At 43.6% G+C, this 26,077-nt stretch overlaps 3 protein-coding genes across 4 annotated transcripts in view; 1 reads left to right on the top strand and 2 right to left on the bottom strand.

Moving 5' to 3' along the window:
• LOC137429569 (COP9 signalosome complex subunit 7b) overlaps nucleotides 1-26,077 on the top strand; it is a 72,872-nt gene that overhangs the window by 14,813 nt on the left and 31,982 nt on the right. The window lies entirely within an intron of this gene.
• Nucleotides 1,656-13,352, bottom strand: LOC144892540 (uncharacterized). Its single transcript, XM_078779500.1, has 3 exons — nucleotides 13,341-13,352; nucleotides 3,945-6,503; nucleotides 1,656-1,673 (listed from the first exon to the last, which is right to left on the bottom strand). The coding sequence occupies exons 1-3, from the start codon at nucleotides 13,350-13,352 to the stop codon at nucleotides 1,656-1,658; spliced, it is 2,589 nt and encodes an 862-aa protein (XP_078635626.1).
• Nucleotides 13,746-16,740, bottom strand: LOC144892486 (uncharacterized). The gene has a single exon (XM_078779452.1). It carries the CDS (start codon nucleotides 16,711-16,713, stop codon nucleotides 13,780-13,782), a length of 2,934 nt encoding a protein of 977 aa, XP_078635578.1. The 5' UTR covers nucleotides 16,714-16,740; the 3' UTR covers nucleotides 13,746-13,779.

Genomic DNA, 26,077 nt, shown 5'->3' with positions numbered 1-26,077 from the left:
GAATAAGTTCGCGCACCCAAACGCGTCCGGGCACCGTTCACTCCGGACAGCTCGCCCGGCGTGGCCCTCGGTTGTTCACGGCACGTGTGCTGGGAGCGCAGGCAAGGAGATCGCGCATCTGTGGCCCGGAATGGGTTGTCTTCACACAGCGCGATTAATACAGGCAGCAGCAGAGCGCAGGGCACGGGGAGAGTTTGTGTACAGCGACTATATCGAGCAATTCAACCCACTCGTGGCTACAATGTCTCTTTGATCGCCGACTCGACCACCACGACTTTTAGGGCGCACTCCACTTTACCACCACGTCTCTCCCAGCTCTGTCACTCTCCGACTCGTTCTGCCGCTCTCTGATTCTCTGGTGCGGGGGGCCCGGGGCAGGGTTTTATATAGCCCCTCCCCTGTCCTACCCGAATGTTCCAAGCCCCTCCTCTCGTTGCCATGGTGAGCCACTCCCCTCGAGCTCTGGTTGGCGGCTCGCTGCTTACCGGCCACTCCCTGCAGCTCCTCCCTTCGGCCTTGCCAGACTTGTTCCAGGCCGAGCACATGGCATTCTAGCCCAATTGAGGCCTACACTTACTGGCCTGCTCAACACAAAACTAACACAGGAAAGGAGACTACGCTTACATTTACTAAGAAATAACTGAAATAAAGCGAGGCTACATGTTGTGGTGCATCTACCTACGAGGGGGGTCATCCTTTATTCACAAAACCGCAACAGTAATAATAATTGGCAATAATGATAAGGATAATAACATGACCCCTGATGCTCCCATCGTGAGCAGGTGTACTTGGAATAATAAATGCACAAAAACATTAATCAGCAGAACAAACAAATCTTTTAAAAAAACTACCAAAATCAGAAATCCCCCTGAAAGAAATAAACATCATGAATTTTGCACTAGCACTATTCATTCAGGAAAAAGTAACAACAAAACACCACAACAGAACAGGTCCCACAAATATAAACCAAACACCACCATGGAAGCAAAGACTAGAGAGACAGATTCTCTAAAAGGAGACAGGACAAATACAGCAATTCCAAAAAGGAAATCAAAGGCCAAAACTTAACAGGAGAATCCAGAAAATAAAATTGAAGACAAAGACGTTGAAGTCATGGTTGCTGAAAACAAACTGAAAATCGAAAACTACGATGAGAAGACAAGGCCAGATGTTTGAAAACAACCCAAAAATATTTACTGTTAACTAGGGAAACAGAAGCAGAATGTCATCCCCTCCTGAAAAAGATGAACCAACAATTCTGGAAATGAATGTATGATGATCAAAAGGAACGCAATAAAGAGGAGAATGGATCTGAAACCTGGAAGAGAAGAAGCAACATGTCGAGGAAATGCCCCCAGTAATATTTGATGCAGAAAAGATAAGACAACAACTGGCAAAGATGGCAAACTTCAAAGGCCCAGGCCCAGATGGAATCCCACACTTCCGGATAAAGCAATTCGATGCTCTTCACGTTCACTATGCTCGAGAATTCAATGAGCTTCTCCAAGGGGATCAGGAAATAGAGGAATGGCTCTCAGAAGGTGACACCTTCCTCATCCCAAAATCAGAAGAAACCCAAATACTCGAAAAATACCATCCAATAACCTGTCCACCAAGAAACTTTTAACAATCATTCAGAAACAATGTAACATCACCTACTGCAACAAGAAGGCCTATAAATATAACAGAAGGGGATGCAAGAGAGGATGTTATGGAATAATAGACCATCTATTACTAAACAAGGCCATACTTGAAAATTGCAACACAAGAAGAGTCCATAGCATGGATAGACTAAAAAGCTTTTGACAGTGTCCTACATTCATGGATGATAAAGTGCATCGAAATGTACAAGATAAATCACCAAATTAATCAAGCTGATTGAGAAAGCCATGGATCTATGGAATACCACACTAATCCTGCAGCACTCAAAAGGAAAGCTTGAAATACCAGGAGTAAAGATGTGACATGGGATCTTCCAAGGACAGCCTTTCCATGGAGACAGACAGCCCTCTCCTGTTTTGCCGAGTCCTGGACCCTCGAAGTAACCTCATTAATAAACAAGGCCATGGATACACTCTAACATCTAATAAAATAACATCAAAAGAATCAAGAAAGGTGACGCATCTACTGTACATTGATGATTTAAAATTCTTTACACAAAACCACAAAAAATTGGCAGAACAACTTAAATTGGTGAAACTATTCTCCGACTGCATCCAAATGGAATTTGGCCGACATAAGTGTGCAAAGTGCACATTTTTGCAAGGTCGACCAACACACATGGACAACATAAAAATCAATCGAGGTACAACAATCCAGGAGCTAGACAACAAACCATCTTACAAATGAAGACCATAGAATTACTAGCGGGGTCACCCGTGGGAATCCCACGGGCATGGATGTGTGTGACATTTCGACATATTGAGTTAGATGCTGCACCTGCACATTCAGTTATATAAAATGGTTACTGGCAATAATTGATCACATCCACAAATGATGTAATCCACACAATTTATGTACTTTACATAACGTTAATAGGAATACATACATGCCCGTGTAGATGGGAAATACAGTTTGTTTGAAAGAAATCACAAATATCAGAAGAAAGTTTTAAAAATTTAGAACTATTCTCACTCAGAGTTAAACAACACCGTAATATTATGCGGTTGCTTCAACGTTTTCGTTGAATTATATGTCATCATTGTGAGATTTGTTTGGAATTTTTTTTTTTGAAATGAGATTTTTAGGCAAAACGGCAAAAAAGCATCAGAACAGCTGTGAAACAACATCAAAACAGCAGTGAAAAAGCATCAAAACAACAGTGGAAAGCGTCAAAACAGGAGTGAAAAAGCATCAAAACAGCTGAAAAAGCATCAAAACAGCAGTGAAAAAGCATCAAAACAGCAGTGAAAAAGCATCAGAACAGCTGTGAAAAAACAGCACTGAAAAAGCATCAAAACAGCAGTGAAAAAGCATGAAAACAGCAGTAAAAAGCATCAAAACAGCAACAATAGTCCGGTGATTTTTCAATCACCGCAACTAAATGTGTCGGAGTAATTAACTATTTTCCTTCGTGACCTCCTTTTGTTGCCTGAATGGTGTCACTGCAGGACCTCCGGGTAAACAACATTACGGGTGAAGATTCCACTGCGGCCATCAATTTTTCCCTGTTGGCCATTACTGACTACCTTTACCTTGACATCCTCAAATCGTTTAGCACGCGACAATGCAACATATAATTGGCCATGGCTGAAGACGGGTTCTGGTAGGTAAATCCCAACTTTGTGTAATGTTTGACCTTGACTCTTGTTTATTGAGAAAGAGAATGCCACACGAACTGGAAATTGATGGCGTTTGAGTACGAATGGTAGTGTTGTATCGGAAGGTGCAATACTAATCCTGGGTAAAAATGTGCGTGTTCCTTTGTGACTGCCAGAAATTATTTCTCCATCTATTATGTTTGGCAACAATCTTTTAACAACCAATCTTGCACCATTGCACAGTCCCTGTTTCGGATCAAAGTTACGGAGTAACATGATGACAGCACCATCTTTGAGACGAAGTTTGTGCAATGGCATTCCAGAAGGAGTTAATTGATTTAGGAATTCCATAGGATAATTTAGTGCCTCTTCAGGGTCATCACAGACAATGGAATCAGCGCTGAAGTACGTCTTTTCTTCCCCAGGAAATGCATCCAGTATCTCATCGTTGATCACAAATGTGGATTCATTCTTTGGACACAACACGGCTCGTTGTGCCAGCGCATCATAGTTTGAATGGATTTCGTTCAAATTACCAAAAACAGCCTCTGCTAAAGACATGTTGTCTTCTACACAGATACGATCAGGCAGTCGTATTAAATCTGAGTCAGGAATTGTTTCCACAGTCCCATTTCCAACCGACAGTAACCATTTTGAGAATTCTTCGTCATCATTAGCTCTCACGTTTGATTTTAAGTTCAGCAGTTTGAACTTTGGCCACAACTTGCTACGCTTGATGCATGTGGCGATGATTGCTGCAGGTGCAGCGCGAGGTACAACGGGCAAAACCTGCCTGAAGTCCCCACCAAGAAGTAAGACCTTTCCACCAAAAGGAATGTTGTTGCTGGTTACATCCCGGAGACATCGATCAACAGCCGCTAAAGCATATGCTGGAGCCATAGGTGCTTCATCCCAAATGAATAGGTTGGCCTTCCTTAGAGTATCTGCATCTTTACTCGTAGGTGATATGTTGCATGTGGAGTTTTCCAAAATGGGCACTGGCAATTTAAATCGATGGTGCGATGTACGGCCCCCTGCTAGCAATGTTGCTGCAATGCCCGAGTACGCCATTGGAAGAACCAAACGACACTGGCCTTGCAAGATGTGCAGAAGCGTATTATAGAGAAAGGTCTTGCCACTTCCGCTCGGTCCATCAACGAAAAACAACCGGTTGCCTGTGTACTGGTCCCTACAATGAACGGCCTGTAGGACCTCATCTACAATTTTGATTTGGTCATCATTTAGTAGTTGTCTGTTGTTTTCACCTTTTTCATGTTCATCTCCCGGTACATACTGATAATCATCGCTCGAAAGATCTTCAACAGTGTCTGGAGGTACTGGTAACTGAAATGCTTCCAAGGTCTGTCCATGTCTCAGGAGGAAGGACTGTATTTCTCGCAATGCCATGAAAATACTTTGTTCCAAGATATGGCCGCTGTGCACAAAATCTTCGCAAAGGTCGTTTTTATATTTTTCCCACAGTGCCGACGTGTCTGTTGGTGTGCAGAATATGCATAGGGTTGCAAAAAGAGATCTCAATTGTTGTGGCATGGCAAAGATAACTCCATCAGCTAAGGACCTGTCCCATTCTGTATCATCTTCTGTTAAATGTAATTTCCTGGCTGCATCCTTGTATGTTTCACAAACTGCTCCATCTACGGTTCTGAGATCTTCAAATGATGTTTTAGCAGGGCAGTGCAGCAGGAGTACACGAAGATGAAAGCGCTCAATGTCCATAGGGCTTGCCGAAACCATGCGTCCGATAACCTTGTTGCCGCCCCGGCGTCGAAGTTTCCATGTCTTTCGTCCATCTTCAAATACGTAATATTTTGGAATGTCATGGTACAGATAACTTCGTGCCTCAGGGTCTCTCTGGTTTAACTGAAACCAAGCTGTAAGTGTTGTACCCCTATGTCGTACAATGGCTTCTTCCTCGTTACCATCCCTGAACACAACAGTCTGCAATTCAGGTAAGTGTACCGCAAGTCTGGTGATGGAATGGGACTGTTTGTGCATTTCAAATTCCATCAATCTCCATGCTGCCTCTGGGGCACTGACATATCTACAGTCCAAATAGGTCTTTATTTCGTCCACCTCCACTCTCCCGCGCTCTCGAATTTCGATGCTGGCACAGTCATGTCCCTTGTACACATATTTAAATAAGTACTTTATACTCTTTATGCTTGCGCAAACCTCAATGTTGATGTGTGCTCTGTACTTCTTCAGTAAATAAGCATTGAATGGGACGACATATTGGCAATCAACATCGGTTCCATGAACGGTTATGGTGGGTCCATTTGGGGGACGCTTGTAAAGGGCATAGCCATCTATGCTCGCAAGTGTCTCTGCAGCATACGCTTTTGGAAAGCCTTTACTGCACACTCCATCTTTCACACAAATCGAATGGCGATTTAAATTGCCACACGGACCATGTATCATGTGAGACTTCACCAAGGAATGGATCTCTGGTGACTCATTTGAATTAGGAATTTGTGCGGAAACAATTCTGTCAATGTCTTCAGCGGTACAAATTTTATCTTCTTGGCACAGCATGAGTAATATGTGGGCATGCGGTAGGCCACGCTTCTGATACTCGACGACGTAGAGAAATGCACGTACTTTGCCCAACACGTGCTTCTTCGTTATATCGTCGATTAACTCTTTTAATTTCAGATGAAACACGCGTGCCACTAAATCTGGTCTGCCTTCAGCTCGTTGGTGTTGGCCGATGTTTTCTTGTATCTCTGTCCATTTTGGATTACACGTGAACGTGATGAAAAGATCTGGTTTTCCGAATTTGCGAACAATGGCCATAGCATCTTGGTAGTTCTGCTGCATAGCTCTGGGACTCCCTGCAAAACTCGACGGCAAAATGACGATACGACCGACAGGACGTTGGTTATCAGCAGCAACGTTCTGGACGTGGTCCAGTAGTCCTCTGTATTCCATGGCTCTAAGGGTTTCCTGATTTTGTTTGAAGTATTGCAGTCGATTTGCTTCTGCCTTGCAATATCCGTCGACAACATACTGCTGGAACAATTTCCCCGAAGAATGGATAGTGCTGAATTCATTTCGAATAGCCAGTCGGTAGGCATAGAATTCACGATGAGTTACCTTGTTTCGAACCGCAGTCTGTCGCTGGTGAGGCATGTTTATCATCCATCCAGGCTCGCCATGTGGAAAGAGAATGGGATATGTCATGGGATCAATGTGAGAGGAAAGTGGAGAGAGATTGTGTACGCCCTGGTCATGCAAATGAACCTGGAAATCCCTGTTTGCAGGTGGTTCACCATCTTGTCCACTAACGAAGACAGCAGCAATTTCATCAGCAGTTGGTATGTTGTAACGTCTTTGGTCGTCTGCACACAGTCGACGAAAATGCATTTCCAAGGTAGAAGGGAGGCGATCTTCAAGGACAGCTTTCCTGATTTCTTCCTGTTCACGCTCGAACATAGTCTTGTAACATGTGACATAAGGATTAACGTCAGATAGTATGTTGTGCAGTTCTGCCATCAATTCTTGCAAACATCTGTGATTCTCAGGTCGATTCATACGTTCCTTTGTAGCTTGAGCTGTATCCAAAATAAATAATTGTGCAAATTGTGCTTGTTCATGTACATGTGATGGATGTAATGGACCACAGCGATGGTAAATTTGACCGTGGATTTTGAAACAGTATGGTCCATTTCCTGGAGGAGATGAGATCTGAGCACCCATTGATGCAAAAGCTAATGCCGAATTGTAATTCCGGATATTGTCTCGGAAGTTGCGACATTTTCCATCGTCACCCTGATAAAGTTGTTGCAGTCGAGCAGGTACGGCAAATAGTGGAGGCAATTTAACTTTTCCCTTGGAACAACACAGTGTAAATCCATCCCCTTGTCCTGTTGATTCATTTGTGAAATGGTGTTAAGAACAGTACACACATGGTGACGTCATTGGACCGCATTTATGCTCTTGAACAATATTATCGGATACTTCGGCCGGATTCATTATGGCTGCGGTTGTATATGTTTGCTGAGCACTCCAACGTCTTTGTTGCTCAGCATGCCGTGCGAGTCTGTGTTGGCGTTCATCGACGGTCTCGTTCTCGCACCTCATCGTTGTTGCAGCAGCATCCTGTGCGAGTCTGTGTTCACGTTCGTCGAGGGTCTCGTTCTCCCTCCTCATCGTTGTTGCAGCAGCATCCTGTGCGAGTCTGTGTTCACGTTCGTCGAGGGTCTCGTTCTCCCTCCTCATCGTTGTTGCAGCAGCATCCTGTGCGAGTCTGTGTTCACGTTCGTCGAGGGTCTCGTTCTCCCTCCTCATCGTTGTTGCAGCAGCATCCTGTGCGAGTCTGTGTTCACGTTCGTCGAGGGTCTCGTTCTCCCTCCTCATCGTTGTTGCAGCAGCATCCTGTGCGAGTCTGTGTTCACGTTCGTCGAGGGTCTCGTTCTCCATCCTCATCGTTGTTGCAGCAGCATCCTGTGCGAGTCTGTGTTCACGTTCGTCGAGGGTCTCGTTCTCCCTCCTCATCGTTGTTGCAGCAGCATCCTGTGCGAGTCGGTGTTCACGTTCCTCAACTGTCTCGTTCTCCTGTCTCATTCGTTTTCTTGCTGCAACCTGTTCAAGTCTGCATTGACGTTCGTCGACGGACTCGTTCTCCCGTCTCATTCGTTTTCTGGCTGCATCCTGTTCAAGTCTGCATTGACGTTCGACGACGGACTCGTTCGCCCTTCTCATTCGTTTTCTAGCTGCATCCTGTTCAGGTCTGCGTTCTTCATCCATTTTGGAAATGGAAGTTTCCACGCACCACATGAATTGTCACGATCCTCAATAGGAAGTGTCTCATAATTATCAAATGACAAATGGCAAGTAAATTACATTGTGAAAATTTAATATTTCAAATAGACCTATTTAAAGTGTATGCGCAAATAACTAATAAATAAAAAAACGAAGAAATATGTCTCGGTAATTTCCTGAACTCGGTAATTTCTCTGTAATTTTACTTCCGGCTAAAAATGTTGAATGAAATAAAAACGAAGAAATATATGTCGTTTTGTGACGACTGTCACCAAAGGTAAACGGTGAATTCACTCGGTTTATTCGGTTCGGCTCGGTTTAAAGAAAAAGCGATAATGTCGAAATGTTGACGTCTGTGTCATGTTGGGCGGTGTATGATACTTGTTGGCTGTTGGGCGGTGATATGGTGTATTTTTAAAAATATATCTCTGCGTTTTCCCGCGTTGCTGACACCGAGTCTAAAACCATGATGGTGAGTTATATTGGAGATAAAGGCGTGAGAGAGACTCAATGGCCTTGAAGTTACAGGCATTTGAGAATTCATTTCGTTCTATAAACGGCAACTTTCATCGGATTTTCTTCTCGTTTTTTTTCAACCGAGTCTAAAACTATGTTAGCGACTGTGAAAAATGAAATGATATATCGAATTTAAAATAGATATCGACACATTGCCATCGGTGTCATGTTGGGCGGTGTATGATACACCATGACGCGATTTTAAAAAATATATCTCTGCATTTTCCCGCGTGTGTGGAATGTTTGTGGAAAATTAAAGATTTCAAATAAACCTATTTAAAGTGTATGCGCACATAACTAATAAAAAAAACGAAGAAATATCTCTCGGTAATTTCCTGAAACATATTTTACTTCCGGCTAATATGTTGAATGAAATAAAAACGAAGAAATATATGTCGGCATCATTGTTGACGTTTTTGTGACGACTATCATCAAACGAAATAGTAATATATCATAACGGAAAAGCAAAAGCGAATTTTTAATATATATCGACACATTGCCGGCGGTGTCATGTTGGGCGGTGTATGATACACCATGACGCGATTTTAAAAAATATATCTCTGCATTTTCCCGCGTGTGTGGATTGTTCTCAATTATTGCTGACACCGAGTCTAAAAGTAAAACCATCGATAAAAATGAAATCATATGGTGAGTTAGATTGGAGATAAAGGCGTGAGAGAGACTCAATGGCCTTGAAGTTACAGGCCTTTGAGAATTCATTTCGTTCTATAAACGGCAACTTTCATCGGATTTTCTTCCCGTTTTTTTTCAACCGAGTCTAAAACTATGTTAGCGACTGTGAAAAATGAAATGATTTATCGAATTTGATTTGAAATAAAACTGGGGGAGAGCAAGACACCACGGGCCTACAAAACAGGACTCAAAGCTATGCGAGTTAATAAAATGGTGGATATTTGTTTATAGCCACTCCCAGAATGGGTGGAGCTATGGGTGGAGCTACTCTGCAAACCGAGTAAGCCACACCCCGGACAGACACCCAACAGATAGACAGACAGACAGACAGAATCATCTACGGCTATTATAATATAGATAACCAGGCTAAGTCACATTTTAGTCATTTCGAGAAAAACGTGAAAAATATTGTGAAAAACGGGGGAAAAAAAATAAAATGTGACTTAGCCTGGTTATAATTCTATGGTCTTCAAATATATTGTAGAAGAAGAGGGCCACCAAATTTGTCATAAAATATGTGCAAATCAATTACCAAAGAATATCTGCATAGAATGAGGCACAGTTGAAGGCAGCAGGAAGTTGGGGTGTGAAGAGAATGACAGAGATCTGTAATCTGGTGGTGAAAGAAGGCCAAATTCCAGTGGATTGGGAACTGAGTACCCTTGTCCCTCTATACAAGGGGAAAGGTGACCCTCTAGAGTGTAGCTCGTACCGAGCGATAAAGTTATTGGAGCATGGAATGAAGGTATTGGAAAGGGTGTTGGAGAGGAGGATAAGGAAGAAGGTGAAGATCGACGAAATGCAGTTTGGATTTATGCCAGGAAGAGGAACGACAGACGCGCTCTTTATTGTGAGGCAGTTGCAGAAGTACATGGAGAAGAGGAAGAAGTTGTTTCTTGGGTTTGTTGATCTGGAGAAAGCATTCGATAGGGTTCCATTCGAAGTATTGACATGGGCATTGAGGAAGTTAGAAGTGGAGGAATGGTTGATCAGAGTTGTGATGGCAATGTACAAAAGAGTGCGCACAGCTGTAAGGACGAAGGACGGGAACAGTGGTGAGTTTGAGGTGAAGGTGGGAGTGCATCAGAGGTCGGTACTAAGTCCACTACTATTTGTAGCTGTGATGGAGGTGCTGGCTCAGACTGTAAAGGAGGGTTTACCGTGGGAGTTGTTGTATGCAGATGATCTGGTGTTGATTGCGGAAAGTATGGATGGACTGAAGGAAAAGATGAACAAGTGGAAGGAAAGTATGGAGACAAAAGGTCTGAAGGTGAATATAGGAAAGACGAAGGTGATGGCAAGTGGTAAAGCATGTGGTGAGGTGGAAAGAACTGGGAAGTGGCCGTGTGCTGTGTACAGGAAGGGTGTCGGAGTGAACTCCATTCAATGTACAATGTGCGCTGAGTGGGTTCATCAAAAATGTAGTGGTCTGAGAGGGTCATTAACCAGTGTGGCAGCTACATTCAAATGTAAGGTGTGCACAGAGGGAGCTGCAGATGGAGGAAATGTTGAGTTGGATCTTGGAGACGGCGTGAAGCTGGAAGGTGTGAAAAATTTTTGCTATCTCGGAGACATGCTGAATGGAGAAGGTGGATCAGATTCGGCAACGGTTGCTCGAGTGAGATATGCATGGAAGAAGTTTCGGGAACTGAGTGGCGTGCTGATGAGGAGGGGAGTGTCGTTGAAGCTGAAGGGAAAGGTGTATGCTGCATGTGCGAGAAGTGTTATGATATATGGGAGTGAGACATGGGTCATGAATGTCGAGCAGCAACGAAGGCTGGAAAGGGTGGAAATGCGAATGGTTCGGTGGATGTGCGGAGTGTCGCTGAGAGAGAGGAAGACGAATGATTAATTGCGAAAGATGATGGGAATAGAGCCTGTGATTGATGCTGTGAAGAGGAACAGGTTGAGATGGTTTGGTCATGTGTTGAGGAAGGATGAAAGTGACTGGTTGAGAAGAGTGATGGAAATGAATTAGACAGGTTCACTATGTCAATAAATTATATTTCGTTCAAAATCATGGTAGATTAGCAAACCTATACATTTTTGGAAAGGTTACAGCATAAGGAAACTAAAAATCAATGTTTACATTTGGAGAGATACCTGTATGGTGGCCATTTTGGATTTTCAAAATGGCCACTGTAAAATACATATTTTGTTCTATTTCTGCCTCTAATTACCCTAAAAACTTTTTAAAATATACTAAACCTATATTTTCAGGGACAAGGAATCCAATGAAAGTATCAAATTAGTGCTATGGGGAATGGTAAGACACGAATCAAAGGTTTTGAATTGCAAAATACTGTCTTTATATTCGCGATAAGTTGCATAATCAAATACATGTTATCATTTTGTACAGGCAGTTAATAACATCAAAATGTGACACAATAATTCATATCACCAAACATACACAGGCAGTCAGCAAAATCATATATACACATGCAGTCAGTATAACTTCACATCTACACAGGCAGTCAATGACAAAATATACACAGGCAGTCAATGGCATCAAACATACACGATTACAGAATATGCCATTTAGAGTTCGTCATCACCGTCCTGTGTGTCGTATCCGACAATATAGTCCGCATCGTTTTCACAGTCCGTTCCACACAAGCAAAGGTCGGTCAAATTGATTGGCAAATCGAATTGGTCGAATGGTCGATCAAATTGGTCGAATGGTCGATCGAAGCGATTGGTCGAATTGGTCGAATGGAATTGGTCGGAATTGGCAAATGTAAACATTGATTTTCTGATTTTCCATGTAATAACGTTTCCAAAAATGTATAGGTTTGCTAATCTACCATGATTTTGAACGAAAAAACATAGTGAACCTGACTAAATGTACAGACTTGGCATTTAATATGGAATTTTTTTTTTCTTGACTTGGGTTTACTTTCGTAACTCAGTATATCAATCTGGTGAGTTTCTTTTACCCTTCGGTGATGTCTTTGTTGAAAGAACCATGTCACTGATTGTCTTTCGCAGCAAGAAGTCAACAACAGGATTATATCACAGGTGGCGTGGCAAAATGTACGGACAGGTGCATTTGATGATTGGCTTCACAGTCAAGTATACAAGGGTTGTTGCGTTCTGTATTAGTGGAAAACAACTGCTGCACGTCTCAAAAAGTTATTGCCGCTTCCTCTGGAGATGGTCCGTCAACTCGACAATGCTGTTTGTCATGGATTGGTGGCTTTACGAAATTACGGCATGAAACAGCGTGCTATTGCTCGGCAGTATGGCAACACTCAAGGTCAGGTGTCAAAGATCCTGAAACGAAATGCTCAGAGGGGTGTCCCTACTCCAATACCGAGGCCAGGACGTCCCCGCAGAACCACAAGGAGGGATGATCGCCAGCTGCACCGGTTAGTCCGCAATGGTCGTACCAAGTCAGCTAATCGGCTTAGGGCTGAGTGGCAGCAACTGACAAATGTGCATGTATCCAGAAGGCTAGTCAACCAACGACTGGTTCAAGCAGGCTATCGTGCCAGGCGTCCCCTGAGAAAGCCACGCCTGACCAGACAACACCGCCAGCGCCAAATGCAGTGGGCCAGAGAGCACCGTCAATGGCAGCCAGTACACTGGAATCACGTGATCTTCAGTGAGGAGTCTAGATTTCTGGTCTATCGTCAAGATGGCCGCGTCCGAGTGCACAGACAAGTGCATGAAGCCTACAACAAAGATTGTATAGTGCCAAGAGTCCAAGCTGGAGGTGGTGGGGTGACCGTTTGAGCTGCTTTTCATGCAGGGGGCAAAACTGACCTGGTTGTTCTGAATGGAAACCTGAACCAGTTCAAGTACAGGACCATTCTGGAAGAAACATTGCTTCCATTTGCTCGTGCAGTGAACATGAAACAAACATGAACCCATTAAACCTGAAAAAGTATCCCTAACTCCCCTTGCAAAGAATTTCCAAAAACAGGTGTGAATAGAAGATGCCGCACAGGAAACTGAAACGGCAAAAAAACAGGCTCAACAATTATAAAGACAGAATAAATATATAAAAGGAAATGTTAAGAAATATACACAAACAACTGGGAGAATGACAAAAGAGCAGGTAAATACAGAAAACAAGAAGAAAAAGACATAAAATGTCATAGCCCCCGCCGTGGTTTCAGTAATTCTGTTGTATGGAGTTGAAGGCTTTCAGACGGACCATCCTTGGTCGTATAAGAAAACAAAATCTTCTGTATATATATATATATATATATATATATATATATATATATATATATATATATATATATATATATATATATATATATATATATATATATATATATATACTAGACGACCCATGACCCGTTGGGTCAGTCAGTTTGAATAGATATGAGAATAGAACTAAAGCGAATGCTGGACATCATCAGGGAGATTATTTGGGCCAGCAAGCCATAAGGCTCACCTCTCCAGCGTTCTAAATCACTTATCTGTGACACGTGATTTCGGCCCTTATCTCCGATTACGTTTTTTTTTATTTTATTTTTTAGAAAAAACACGCGACCCGTGGACTACCACGATTTTGTTGTCAGAGGACACTTCTGATGACGATGTTCTTTGTCGACGATCCTCCATTTACATAAACTCGCACATTCTCTTTCCTCTTCCCTCGACTGAGCGCCACATACAGCTGACCATGCTGGAAGACCGGTTTCTCCAGGTAGACCAGCACATTCTCCATAGTTTGCCCTTGCGCCTTATGGATCGTCATTGCGAAGCAGGATTGTATGGGGAACTGGCAGCGCTGCAAAGGGATATCCTCAGCTTCCGACAGATTTATTCGGATCCGAGGGAGCATTACAGTTTCGCCTTCAAACGTTGAACTTATGATCCTCGCAACTATAATATTTCGAAGCATGTCCTCAACAATCATGCACGTCCCGTTGCAAAGTTTCGGAGGGTCCAAGTTCCGCATCAAAATGATAGGGGATCCTTTTTTGAGCTCGAGGTTGTGCGGCGGCAATCCCGAGACTTCAACGGAATCTAGGAATTCCGTTGGGAAGTGCGTCGCATTAGTACCCTCAGTCACACTGTTGAACGCAGCATACTCCTTGCTAGCACCAGGGAACCTTGTGATGCATCTTGAATTGATGTTTCGCATCATTTCGTTGAGGGGCACTAATATAGACCTTGCTGAAAAAACCTCCATCGGATTGGCGAATGATGGATATATGGTATCGATGCACTCATCGAGCCCACTCGCTGTCAGCAGTATATCCTCTGGCAAATCTATCTCATCATCCGCATTTTTCTCGATTCTATCCTCGCCGATGTCGAGCAAAAATCTTGAAAACTGCCCACTTCCGTCGGTCAGTCGCATATTAGTTCTCAAGTGAAACATTCCAAAGCTCTGCCATAAGTAGGACTTCTTTATGCACGCATTCTCAACATCAGCATCACACCCTCTTTTCACCACGGGCAGAAGTTGACGGAAATCACCACAGCATATCGTCAAGATCCCTCCAAAAGGCTCGTCTTTGTCACATACATCACGCAACGTGCGATCCACAGACTCGAAACTCTCTCTCCTGATCATAGGACACCCATCCCACACAATGAGTTTTGTACTTCGAAAGAGGTCTGCGATAGTGGAATTTTTATCGATGTTGCATACGCCATCTTCCCTCGGTGTCAGAGGGATTTGGAACCTTGAGTGCGCTGTTCTTCCACCAGGCATGAGGGTAGCAGCTATGCCAGATGAGGCCACCGCAAGGGCAACTTCTCCACTCGCTCTCACTTTAGAGAGAATCAGGTTAATAAGAAACGTCTTCCCTGTGCCTCCAGGCGCGTCAATGAAAATCATTGATGACTGATTCGTGCGGATGCAACCGCACGCAAAGTCATAGACAACTCTCTGCTCATCATTGAGCAGAAGCTGCCTTTCGTCTACGATTCGCTGTTGTTCCTCCGTGTCGTATTGGAGTTCTCTCAGTAGGTGAATGTTGGCAATCCCTTCATGATGAAGAACAGTCGTTGGAGTCGGCAAGTGAAAATGTGCAACAGTTCTGTTCGACAATTGCAGTTTCTGCTGCAAATACGATAGAGCCAAGTCATGATGGCGCTCATTGATGGCAATATTGGGATCATTTGCAGATCGTCGATGAGCTAGAAGATAATCTTCAGCCATAGCGTCCTTGAAATGTTCCCATAGATCCAATGGATTGTCGACTTCACTTTGTGTGAGGAGCACAACGAACAAATCCCTCATGGGTCTGGGAAGGCGTGTCCTCTCAGCATCCTCCAGAGTCTCGCGCCAGACAGCGTCTCCTTGCAGCAAACCCATTTCTCTGCAAGCGTCTTTGAATGTGGGTAGAATGACATTATCACACGTTCTCAGGACTTCGAACGAAGTCGGCCCTCTCACGTGGTGGAGGAGTAGTCGGAAATAGTACAGGTCACCAGTACGCGGCGAAACAGTGTAAACTCGTCCCAATATGTCATCCTCAAACATTCCAGGGTTGCCCTCCACTGGTCTGCCCTGTTTTCTTCGTTGCCATCTCTCCTTAGTCCATGTATAGAATCTCGGAACATCCACGTACAACAGTGTCTTAGCGAAATGGTCACGTCTGCAAAGATCCATAAACTCTGTCAACGTGGTTTTGGCCATATTGGGATTATTTCTTTGTTCATGAACGTTCCCAGCAAAAAATACCTGTTGTTCATTTGGCAGATGTACTCCTAAACGGATAACGGCCGGCTTCCTGTCATGGACTGAGAATCCAAGAATGGAGGCAACAGCCTCTGAAGGTCCAATGTATCTACCCGTCAAGTACTCCGTTATCTCGTCGTTTGTGCGCAGTGCATACGTAGCTTGATCGCTACCTTTCATGGCATACTTAATAACATACTTGATCGACTTTATAGAGCAGCATATTTCAACGTTGATGTGGCAATCAAACGTTTTCAGGAGATAGAGATTATGGGGAACAACCCACTGATTTGTAACAGGTCGTCGTTGCCTCCCTTCTTGGTGCCCTTCAAATCCTCCCATTTCTGGGGATCTTCTTCTATATATGGGGTACGAATCGTCTCCGCACCGTGTGTACGGAGCATATGACCGCGGGTATCTGTGTCTGCATGCTCCATTCTTCCAGCATCCAGTTGCTGTGGAACAATATGGACCATGGATCATGTGCTTCAACACCAGTCTGTGTCCCTCTGGATCTTCATCGGGATCTGGTATTTCAGCTTGTACAAATCGATCATAGTCTTGTGGTCTCGGCTTTGAAGCTTCATCGAGCCACAGCAAACAGTGTATGTGAGGGAGACCTCGATTTTGGTACTCCACACACACAACGTGAGCGATACAGTTCCCGAAGAAGCCTTCTGATCCAGTGAGGTATTTAATGAACACTGTTTTCTTCAACTCGAACACTCTCGCAATGAGATCCGGTCTGTCGTTCTCACTTTGGTGAGGAAACAGGTTATTGGAGATTTCAGGCCACTTTGGATTACACGTCATAGTGATGAAGTAGGTCGCGTTACCATATTTTCTTACGTACATCATGGCATCTTGACATCGCTCCATCATATACCTCGGCCCCCCTACAAATGTCGATGACAGTAGTACGCGGCGTCCGATGTTGGACAAATCGTCATTGTCATTGAGAGCATCAGTGAAGCCACTGTATGTAGCAGACCTCAGCGATGCCTGGTTCAGTCTTATAAACGCCAATCTTGTGCCTTCCATTTTGGCTGCCATATCAACAAGATACTGCTGGAACAGATGCCCCCCTCTGAGGAGGTAGTTGAACTCATCCTCGTGGTTCATTATTCGGTAGGAGTAGTATTTCTTGGCAGTCAATCTCCTGCCATTGGTCATGTTCATTTCGGGCTGCCATCCGTCATCTCCGAATGGGAAGAAGAGAACATACTGGAGTGCGTCGTAAGAACGGTGCAACTCAGAAATACTTTGCAGCGCTCCTCCTCTTGCTTTCAATACAATGTGACGCGCTGTAGCTTGAGGATCGACAGTATTCTTCACAACGACACCCACTTCATCAGCGATTTGACCATTGAACCTCCTCTCATGTTCACCAGCTGGTCTCCTGTTGGGATCAATAAGAACGAACGCCTCTGGCAAATTGCCTATTTCCTCGCGTGCCATGCGGAACGATTGAACGTAAGGATTCACTTGTCTCAGCACGGTCTCTAATGCTCCAACTACATCACGGTGAATACCAGCATTGGTGAGTATCCGCATCCTCAACTGTACGCTGTCATGTGGATCTAAGAAATAAATTTGGAGGAATTTCGGTTGTTCATCCGCATTTGGCAAGAAGGAACCGATACGATGATGTATTTGACCCTGAATTATGACCGATGGGCTCCATGCACCATGCCGAGGAGAAACTTGGCTTCCTCCAAATGATGTCATTTGAAATAGACAGTTGTATTGTCTGATGTTCCTGCGGAATTCGTTCGCTGTGGGTCCATCGCCAGCAAACAGATTGTGTAATTGATGGGGTAAAGGTCCCAGATTTCCCAAGGACACCTTTCCATTCGTGCAGCAAAAATGAGCTGTTTCACCTTGGAAAAGAAGCGCTCTACAATGTGGACAAATCTTGTCCATCGCACCGACGTCAGCAGAAGTGAAATTTCTTGCATTCTGCGCGTTTCTCTGCCTTGTCTCAAGAACTTCCCTTATCCTATCTCTTTCTCGCTGCTCCTGAAGACGCTGTGCCGTCTCCTCTGCAGATTCCGCATCTCTCCTCATACGATCTCTTTCTTGCTGCTCTTGATGGCGCTGTGACGTCTCCTCTGCAGATTCCGCATCCCTTCGCAAGCTGACTCTCTCTCATTCCTCCTGAAGACGCTGCGCTCTCACCTCCTCCGTCTCAGCACTCCTTCTCATCCTTGCCCTTTGTCTTTGCAGCTGAAGGCGCTGTGACCTTTGCTCAGGCGTTTCAGCATGTCGTCTCTTCCTTTGGCTTTCTCGTTGCTGCTGAAGACGTCGTGATCTCCCATCGTCTGTTTCAGCACCCCTCGGAGATACTGCTTCCGCATGAGAACTTGAAGGAATGTTGCTATTCGCGTCCATAGACGTGAGGTGTGATTCGTTGTCCGCGTCCGTAGCGCCGTCGGAGGGTTGATACGACATTCTTCCTGCAAATAGTATTGTTTTTGTGCTATCGTTTTGCCGATCATCAAATGACAAATAAATTACATTGTGACAATTAAAGATTTAAAATAAACCTATTTAAAGTGTATGCGCATATAAATAATATAAAAAATAGAAGAAATATCTCTCGGTAATTTCCTGGAACATTTTACTTCCGGGTAATAATGTTGAATGAAATAACGAAGATATATACTGTATGCCTGTTATTTTAGGCGGTGTATTTTCGTATATCAACGTGGCGCGATTTTTAAAATATATCTCTGCAATTTCCCGTGTGTGCGTGAATGTTCTCAATTATTTCCTTTTACCGAGTCTAAAACCATCGATAAAAATGAAATCAGATGGAAGCGGTAATAATAAAAAAAATCGAAGAAATATCTCTCGGTAATTTCCTGAAACATATTTTTGCCGATCATCAAATGACAAATAAATTACATTGTGAAAATTAAAGATTTCAAATAAACCTATTTAAAGTGTATGCGCATATAAATAATTAAAAAAATCGAAGAAATATCTCTCGGTAATTTCCTGAAACATATTTTACTTCCGGGTAATAATGTTGAATGAAATAACGAAGATATATACTGTATGCCTGTTATTTTAGGCGGTGTATTTTCGTATATCAACGTGGCGCGATTTTCTTCCCGTTTTTTTTCAACCGAGTCTAAAACTATGTTAGCGACTGTGAAAAATGAAACGATATATCGAATTTGATTTGAAATAAAGCTGGGAGAGAGAGCAAGACACCACGGGCCTACAAAACAGGCCTCAAAGCTATGCGAGTTAATAAAATGGTGGATATTACTACTCTCTCAAAGGGGTAAGCCACGCCCCCGGACCAATCGAATGTTACACACAAACACGCAAGATTTCAATTTTATAATTATATAGATATATCTATCTATATATATATATATATATATATATATATATTAGGGTGGGCTTCAAAAATCAAAATGCAGATTTTCTCCGGGACATGGTCTATTTTTGTTCCTTTTGGTGTCAAAGGAAACCACACCAAATTTGAATGGAATCCAATAATATTTAGGGGTGCCACATCAGTGATGAATTTTCCCCCATGCAAAAATAGGAATTCCCATTTTTTGGGCTGTATATACACAAAATAAATACATAATTATATATATACATTAAATATAATATTAAAAATAAATATATAGTAAATATACATTAAATAATAAATATACATAAATACACATTATACATTATATGTATACAATATAATTTATTATACATACAGTTTTGAGACTTCCTATGATCACTATCTGGGCAATTTTCATGCATGTTTTGTACAGGTTCCCGGGGTCAGGGGTACGCTTTTTTAGTGTGTAATATGTAGGCCTAACTTATTGACTGTGGCTCTTTTGTAGAGAGTGACCCTGTGGAGTAAGAATTAACAGGATTTTACCCACATTCTTGCTTATTTTGCAGATATGGCATGTGCTAGTACCAGTGTTTCATTGAAAACTCGGGCTCAGGATAATGTGTATCTCATTGGGTCCACTTCTGGAGATGCCATCAAAGGTGCCAAGCTCCCGACTGTGCATCAATCTCTTGTCCTGTTTTTCCATCACCTGAAGTAGTCCTTGAGCCAACCGGCCATATTTTGAAGTGAATGCTCCGGCGGGGGGAGTAATTCTCATTATGATTTTCCATTAGACCAATGTCTCAAGTGTCAGAAAAGGTGTGATGGACATCTGAGAACGGTAGCTTAGTGCCCGGATGGACGCCATCTTTGAAACCACCCAGCTCGAAAATGCCCATTTGGTGGGGTACATTGTTGCACGTGTATCTGGACTTCTATACTAGCTATCGATGTGCGGTTGACGACTAAATATACGTCCGATGTGTACCGTCTAAATAAAAAATAATATGAAGCATTTTGTTTTAGATTAATTATTATAAAAATCAATTATCGAAAAAAAATCATATATTTTTCAATATTTTATTATTAGACTTGTACTTTTTTTAGTGAAACAACACTGGTATGATTTTCCAAATTATGCATTGTGCTACACCGTTTATCTGTCTATAAAAATAACTCAAAAACTAAAACATATCATCCACCACGAGTTTACAACAAATAAATGTAAAGAGGCATAAAATGACTTAGGCCGCCGCTGGCATTATCTATTCTGACGATAACGCAAGTTAGGAATGTCGTACGGAGAGGATTTTAACACCATACGATATCTAATAAGCAGGCGGAAATTGTTACATAGGAAATCTGCACTTTGGTGGCCATCTTGGATTTCAAAATGGCCGCCAATTATATTAATTATTCATTACTAGAGTTTGGAAAGACGTATGGAGCTGATTTTAACACCATACGATGTATATTCCTAATAAGCAAGCGGAGGTATCATTGAACATGTCATGTTTTAGTCAAATAACACCGGTATGATCTTCCAAATTATACATTTTGCTAAACCGTTTATCTGTCTATAAAGATTTTCAGGCAATTTGGCCTGCATTATAATAGAGAACAACATATGCTATACAATATACAGTGCACACAAAGTTAATCATCAGAGTCGCCATCAGAGTCATTGGCATCCTGAGCCACGATAGCATCATCCTGCACCATGTTGGAGCATCCCTGCAGCTTACACACAACAGTGCACTTCAACCCATTCAGTTGAACCTCAACAGGCTAGAGGAATCGCTGAGTGGTGGCGGAACATCGCATCGCGTCAACGGTATCATCGTCCAACCGAAGTCGCAGTCGTGTTTGCCGCCCCAACCTCCATCGGCAGTATCCAAAGCAGATAAGAAGCGATCTATCCCGTCATCCAGCGATTTAGTTCCAATATACAGCGGTGGGAAACGAGAGGGCCCACCTGCAATCAAGCCTGCAGATCTTTCTGACACTCTTGCAGGCGCAACATCCCTTGCGCAGCGCCGAAATCACGTATGGATTATGACTCGCATGCTGGAACCATGCGACCAGACAATCAGTTCGTGGACTGGTTTCAACATCATGACTAGAGATCGTGTTCAGGTGACGGAAGATGTAGTTGGCTACCTGCCGACTATAAACGCGCCTGCCACAGATATGGCAACAGTGCAAGAAATCCTCAGAGAAGCTCTGAACATCATGTCATCACTTCAGCTTGAGCGTATACCGGTGGTGCTAGACCAGGCACTATTTGCTAAGGCGACCGAAATAGCATGGAAAGATGTCGATCGATATGGAAGAATCGTGCTCATGATGGGGAACTTCCATACCATCTGTAACTTCATGTCGAGCATTGGGAAAATGTTTGGAGATGCAGGCCTTCGGGATGTAGCTGTTGAGTCAGGAGTAATCGCTGAAGGTTCCATCAACAGGGTTCTGGAAGGCAAGCAATACAACCGTGCTGTGCGACTCCACAAGTTGATGTACGAGGCACTAATGCGCATCATTTGGAAGGGCTTCCAGGTGTGGATAGAAAGCAATCATCCTGACAAGGAACCCCAGATTCGAAGCACTGACCTCAAAATTCGCAGCATCAAGGAGGATGTTTGCCACGAGACTCTCGCTGCTGCTCTCGATGATGATTCATGTGTACAGAGCTTTGACATGTTCGCGAAATACCTACATTTTCTGCGAACCAAACATGGAGACCTGGCTCGCTTCTGGATGATGTATATTGATATGGTAGAGACCCTGCTGGGGTTGATTCGTGCGGATAGAGAAGGCGACTGGATGCTTCACTTGGCTTGTGTCAGAAGAGTGATCCCTTGGTGTTTCGCAATGAACAAGGTGAACTATGCTAGATATCTACCAGTGTACTATGCACAGATGACGCAACTCCACGAAACATGCCCCGAGTTGTACAGGCATTTCAATCAAGGCTACTTCTCCGTACAGCTTAGACCAGGGAATCCATTTGCCAGAATCGCTGTTGATCAGACAACAGAAGAAACAGTAAACAAAGATACGCAAACAGCTGGAGGAACACGAGGTTTTAGTCTTCGACAAGGGGCTGTGTCACGATACTATCTAACTGCAGAAAATCGGGCTACTGCACTGAGGCAACTACGAGAAACTATCCTTGTGAATGGCAGCGACACATCTCACGCCAAGCACCCTGACTTGTCTACTTCTCGCATCAAACGTGATGAGTCTGGCGTCACAGCTATCTGTGATCTACTGGAAAATGACTGGACCAATCCATTCGCCGATGATCCGTCATGTCTTCTCAGTATATCTACCGGAGCGGCTGCGAGGGAGGACGTTTCTAATGACCTACTCAACACCCTGCAAAAGGGGGAAGCGGCGTATCAAAGCTTCCAGAAACGTCTTGAAGAGGGAACAGGCTTTCATGACACATTGAACAAGCTAAACTTGAAGACCTTTGGTAAGATCAAGCAGAAAGTTGTGAAGGGCACAAACAAGGAGATCGTCCTGAGAGCTGACAGACAACTGTTTGCCACCATGATACTCATCGCCAAGACAAGGAACCTCGACATGCAACTTGTCCTTTGTCACCCACTAGGGCCGTTACCATGGTCTTTGGCAAACGTTGATGGGTCAATGAAAAAAACGAACAAAGCTGCACTTGCGAAACACATGGAAGGTCTTGTGGAACCAGCCGAGAACGTTGACAAGCGAAGTGCAACAATAATTGATGCGATGGCTCTCATACAAAAGATGCATGGCGAGAACGACACGTTCGAAGAACTATCTGACCGCATCCTTGCTGCAGCGCTTCACGCTGGTCAAGGCAGTGAGCGCATCGATGTTGTCTTTGACACATACACAGAAGAATCCATCAAAGCAGCTGAGCGTGTGAACCGCGGTTCAAATGAAGGCATCAGTTTCAGCGAGATCAGACCCGCACACAAAATCATGAACTGGCGGCGTCTCCTTGCTTGCAGCCAGACAAAGGAGAAACTGGTTGTGTTTCTGGCGGAGTCGTGGAAACATGAAACAAATCGTGAAAAGCTAGGCAACAGAACACTGTATGTCACCTGTGGTGAAAAATGTCTGGTACTGACCCGCGATAGGTGGAAGTTGGTGCAAGCACTCAAATGTAGCCACGAGGAAGCAGACACGCGTATGTTTCTCCACGCAAAGCACGCCGCTACCCACTACAAGACGATCATCTTAGTGGCAGATGACACCGACGTTCTGATCATCAGTCTTCATCTCAGCAGAACCATCGATAGTCAGCTCTTCATCAGACGAGGAACAAAGGTTCGAGTCAGAATGATCGACGTTGGAAAGTTGGCTGCGGTATTGGGGTCTGGAGTTTGCAGTGCATTGCCAGGGCTTCATGCATGGAGCGGGTGTGACACTGTGAGTGCTCTGGCTAGCCAAGGAAAGATAAAGGCTTTGAAGCTTGTGCAAGCGAATGAGCTGTATCTTCAAGCATTCACAGATCTGGGATCTTCGTGGAATGTACCAACAGACGTCTTCAATAGCATTCAGGCCTTCACGTGTCAGCTGTACGCCAAGAACACGAAGATCGTCGGTGTTAATTCGCTCCGTTATCACATGTTCTGTGCAAAGAAGGGCCAGATCGAATCTGGACAATTGCCGCCTTGTGAAGACTCCTTGATGCAGCATACGCTTAGGGCCAACTATCAGGCGGCTATCTGGCGACGCAGCCTTGAAAACCTACCAGACATCCCAACACCATCAGCAGGACATGGTTGGGAACTCGATGATGGCGGTTCGCTCACAATCCGATGGATGGCGGGTCTACCAGCTCCAGATGTCGTCTTGAATCTCATCTCATGCACATGCAGAAGGACGTGTCGACCGTCAGATTGCTCCTGCATACTGAATGGGTTGAAGTGCACTGTTGTGTGTAAGCTGCAGGGATGCTCCAACATGGTGCAGGATGATGCTATCGTGGCTCAGGATGCCAATGACTCTGATGGCGACTCTGATGATTAACTTTGTGTGCACTGTATATTGTATAGCATATGTTGTTCTCTATTATAATGCAGGCCAAATTGCCTGAAAATCTTTATAGACAGATAAACGGTTTAGCAAAATGTATAATTTGGAAGATCATACCGGTGTTATTTGACTAAAACATGACATGTTCAATGATACCTCCGCTTGCTTATTAGGAATATACATCGTATGGTGTTAAAATCAGCTCCATACGTCTTTCCAAACTCTAGTAATGAATAATTAATATAATTGGCGGCCATTTTGAAATCCAAGATGGCCACCAAAGTGCAGATTTCCTATGTAACAATTTCCGCCTGCTTATTAGATATCGTATGGTGTTAAAATCCTCTCCGTACGACATTCCTAACTTGCGTTATCGTCAGAATAGATAATGCCAGCGGCGGCCTAAGTCATTTTATGCCTCTTTACATTTATTTGTTGTAAACTCGTGGTGGATGATATGTTTTAGTTTTTGAGTTATTTTTATAGACAGATAAACGGTGTAGCACAATGCATAATTTGGAAAATCATACCAGTGTTGTTTCACTAAAAAAAGTACAAGTCTAATAATAAAATATTGAAAAATATATGATTTTTTTTCGATAATTGATTTTTATAATAATTAATCTAAAACAAAATGCTTCATATTATTTTTTATTTAGACGGTACACATCGGACGTATATTTAGTCGTCAACCGCACATCGATAGCTAGTATAGAAGTCCAGATACACGTGCAACAATGTACCCCACCAAATGGGCATTTTCGAGCTGGGTGGTTTCAAAGATGGCGTCCATCCGGGCACTAAGCTACCGTTCTCAGATGTCCATCACACCTTTTCTGACACTTGAGACATTGGTCTAATGGAAAATCATAATGAGAATTACTCCCCCCGCCGGAGCATTACTTTTGGTCTGGCTCAAGGACTAAGGAGAATCGCACTGCCCGGGAGAGTGCAACCCTCACCATTGAAGAGGTTGTGAAGTTCTGGGAAAAAGCTCACCTACCTACAACGACGAAGCAGCACTGCATCCATCGTTTGGAGAGGCTATATGAAGAATGGAGGAGCCTCCAAAAAGGTGCAAAGCGGGGTGGTGCGACCCAAGAGAAAAAGGAAGCATCCTTCAAGGCCTCCTTGGAGAAGACGTTTGATCTTAGGCATGCAGATTCGGAGGCCATAATCACCAACCCCGAGGACAGGAAGTTTCTTCACGATCAATTCTCAGAGAGGAAGGCTTCAATGGGATCTGTAGACACTGTGTTGGAAGCAAAAACGTTCTTGTGTGTTTGAAAGATCAGCAGCCATGAGATGATTATCGTGAACTCCTAGAACTGACTGTCATCTACATGGGAGGAATCCCACCTCGTGGAATCCGGATCATGGCTCCAGGAGCAATGCACAGAGCCAGATGGATGGCAAAAGCACTATATTCACTACAGGTGTTCATGTTTCGGTCAGAGTTCCACTTGACACTTCGAGAGGCGAGAGAACTCCGAGCCTTCAACATTTTTGTCTGCCTTGTGTATGTACAGGCTTGGTTTCGGGCTCCACAAGCTATTGAGGCTCCCCTGAATGACATTAACCTCTTCAAGAAGTTGGAAAAGTTTGAACAAATCAATCAGAAGATGGCTCAGGCAGCCTTGAAGGCACTTGGCCGCCACACGTGGTACATGAGCCCAGTACTAGTGGCATTTGCATTCTTTGACACCAGAATTGACAAAGAAAGCAAGATCAATATGATTGAAGCATTGAAAAATGACGGTGAAAACCCCTCTCCAAAGAGACCAGCTATCAAAC

The sequence above is a fragment of the Myxine glutinosa genome, chromosome 6 (assembly GCF_964187855.1).
Source record: "Myxine glutinosa chromosome 6, kmMyxGlut1.1, whole genome shotgun sequence".
NCBI classification, from domain to species: Eukaryota; Metazoa; Chordata; class Myxini; order Myxiniformes; family Myxinidae; genus Myxine; species Myxine glutinosa.
This window is presented reverse-complemented; position numbering and strand designations above follow the sequence as displayed.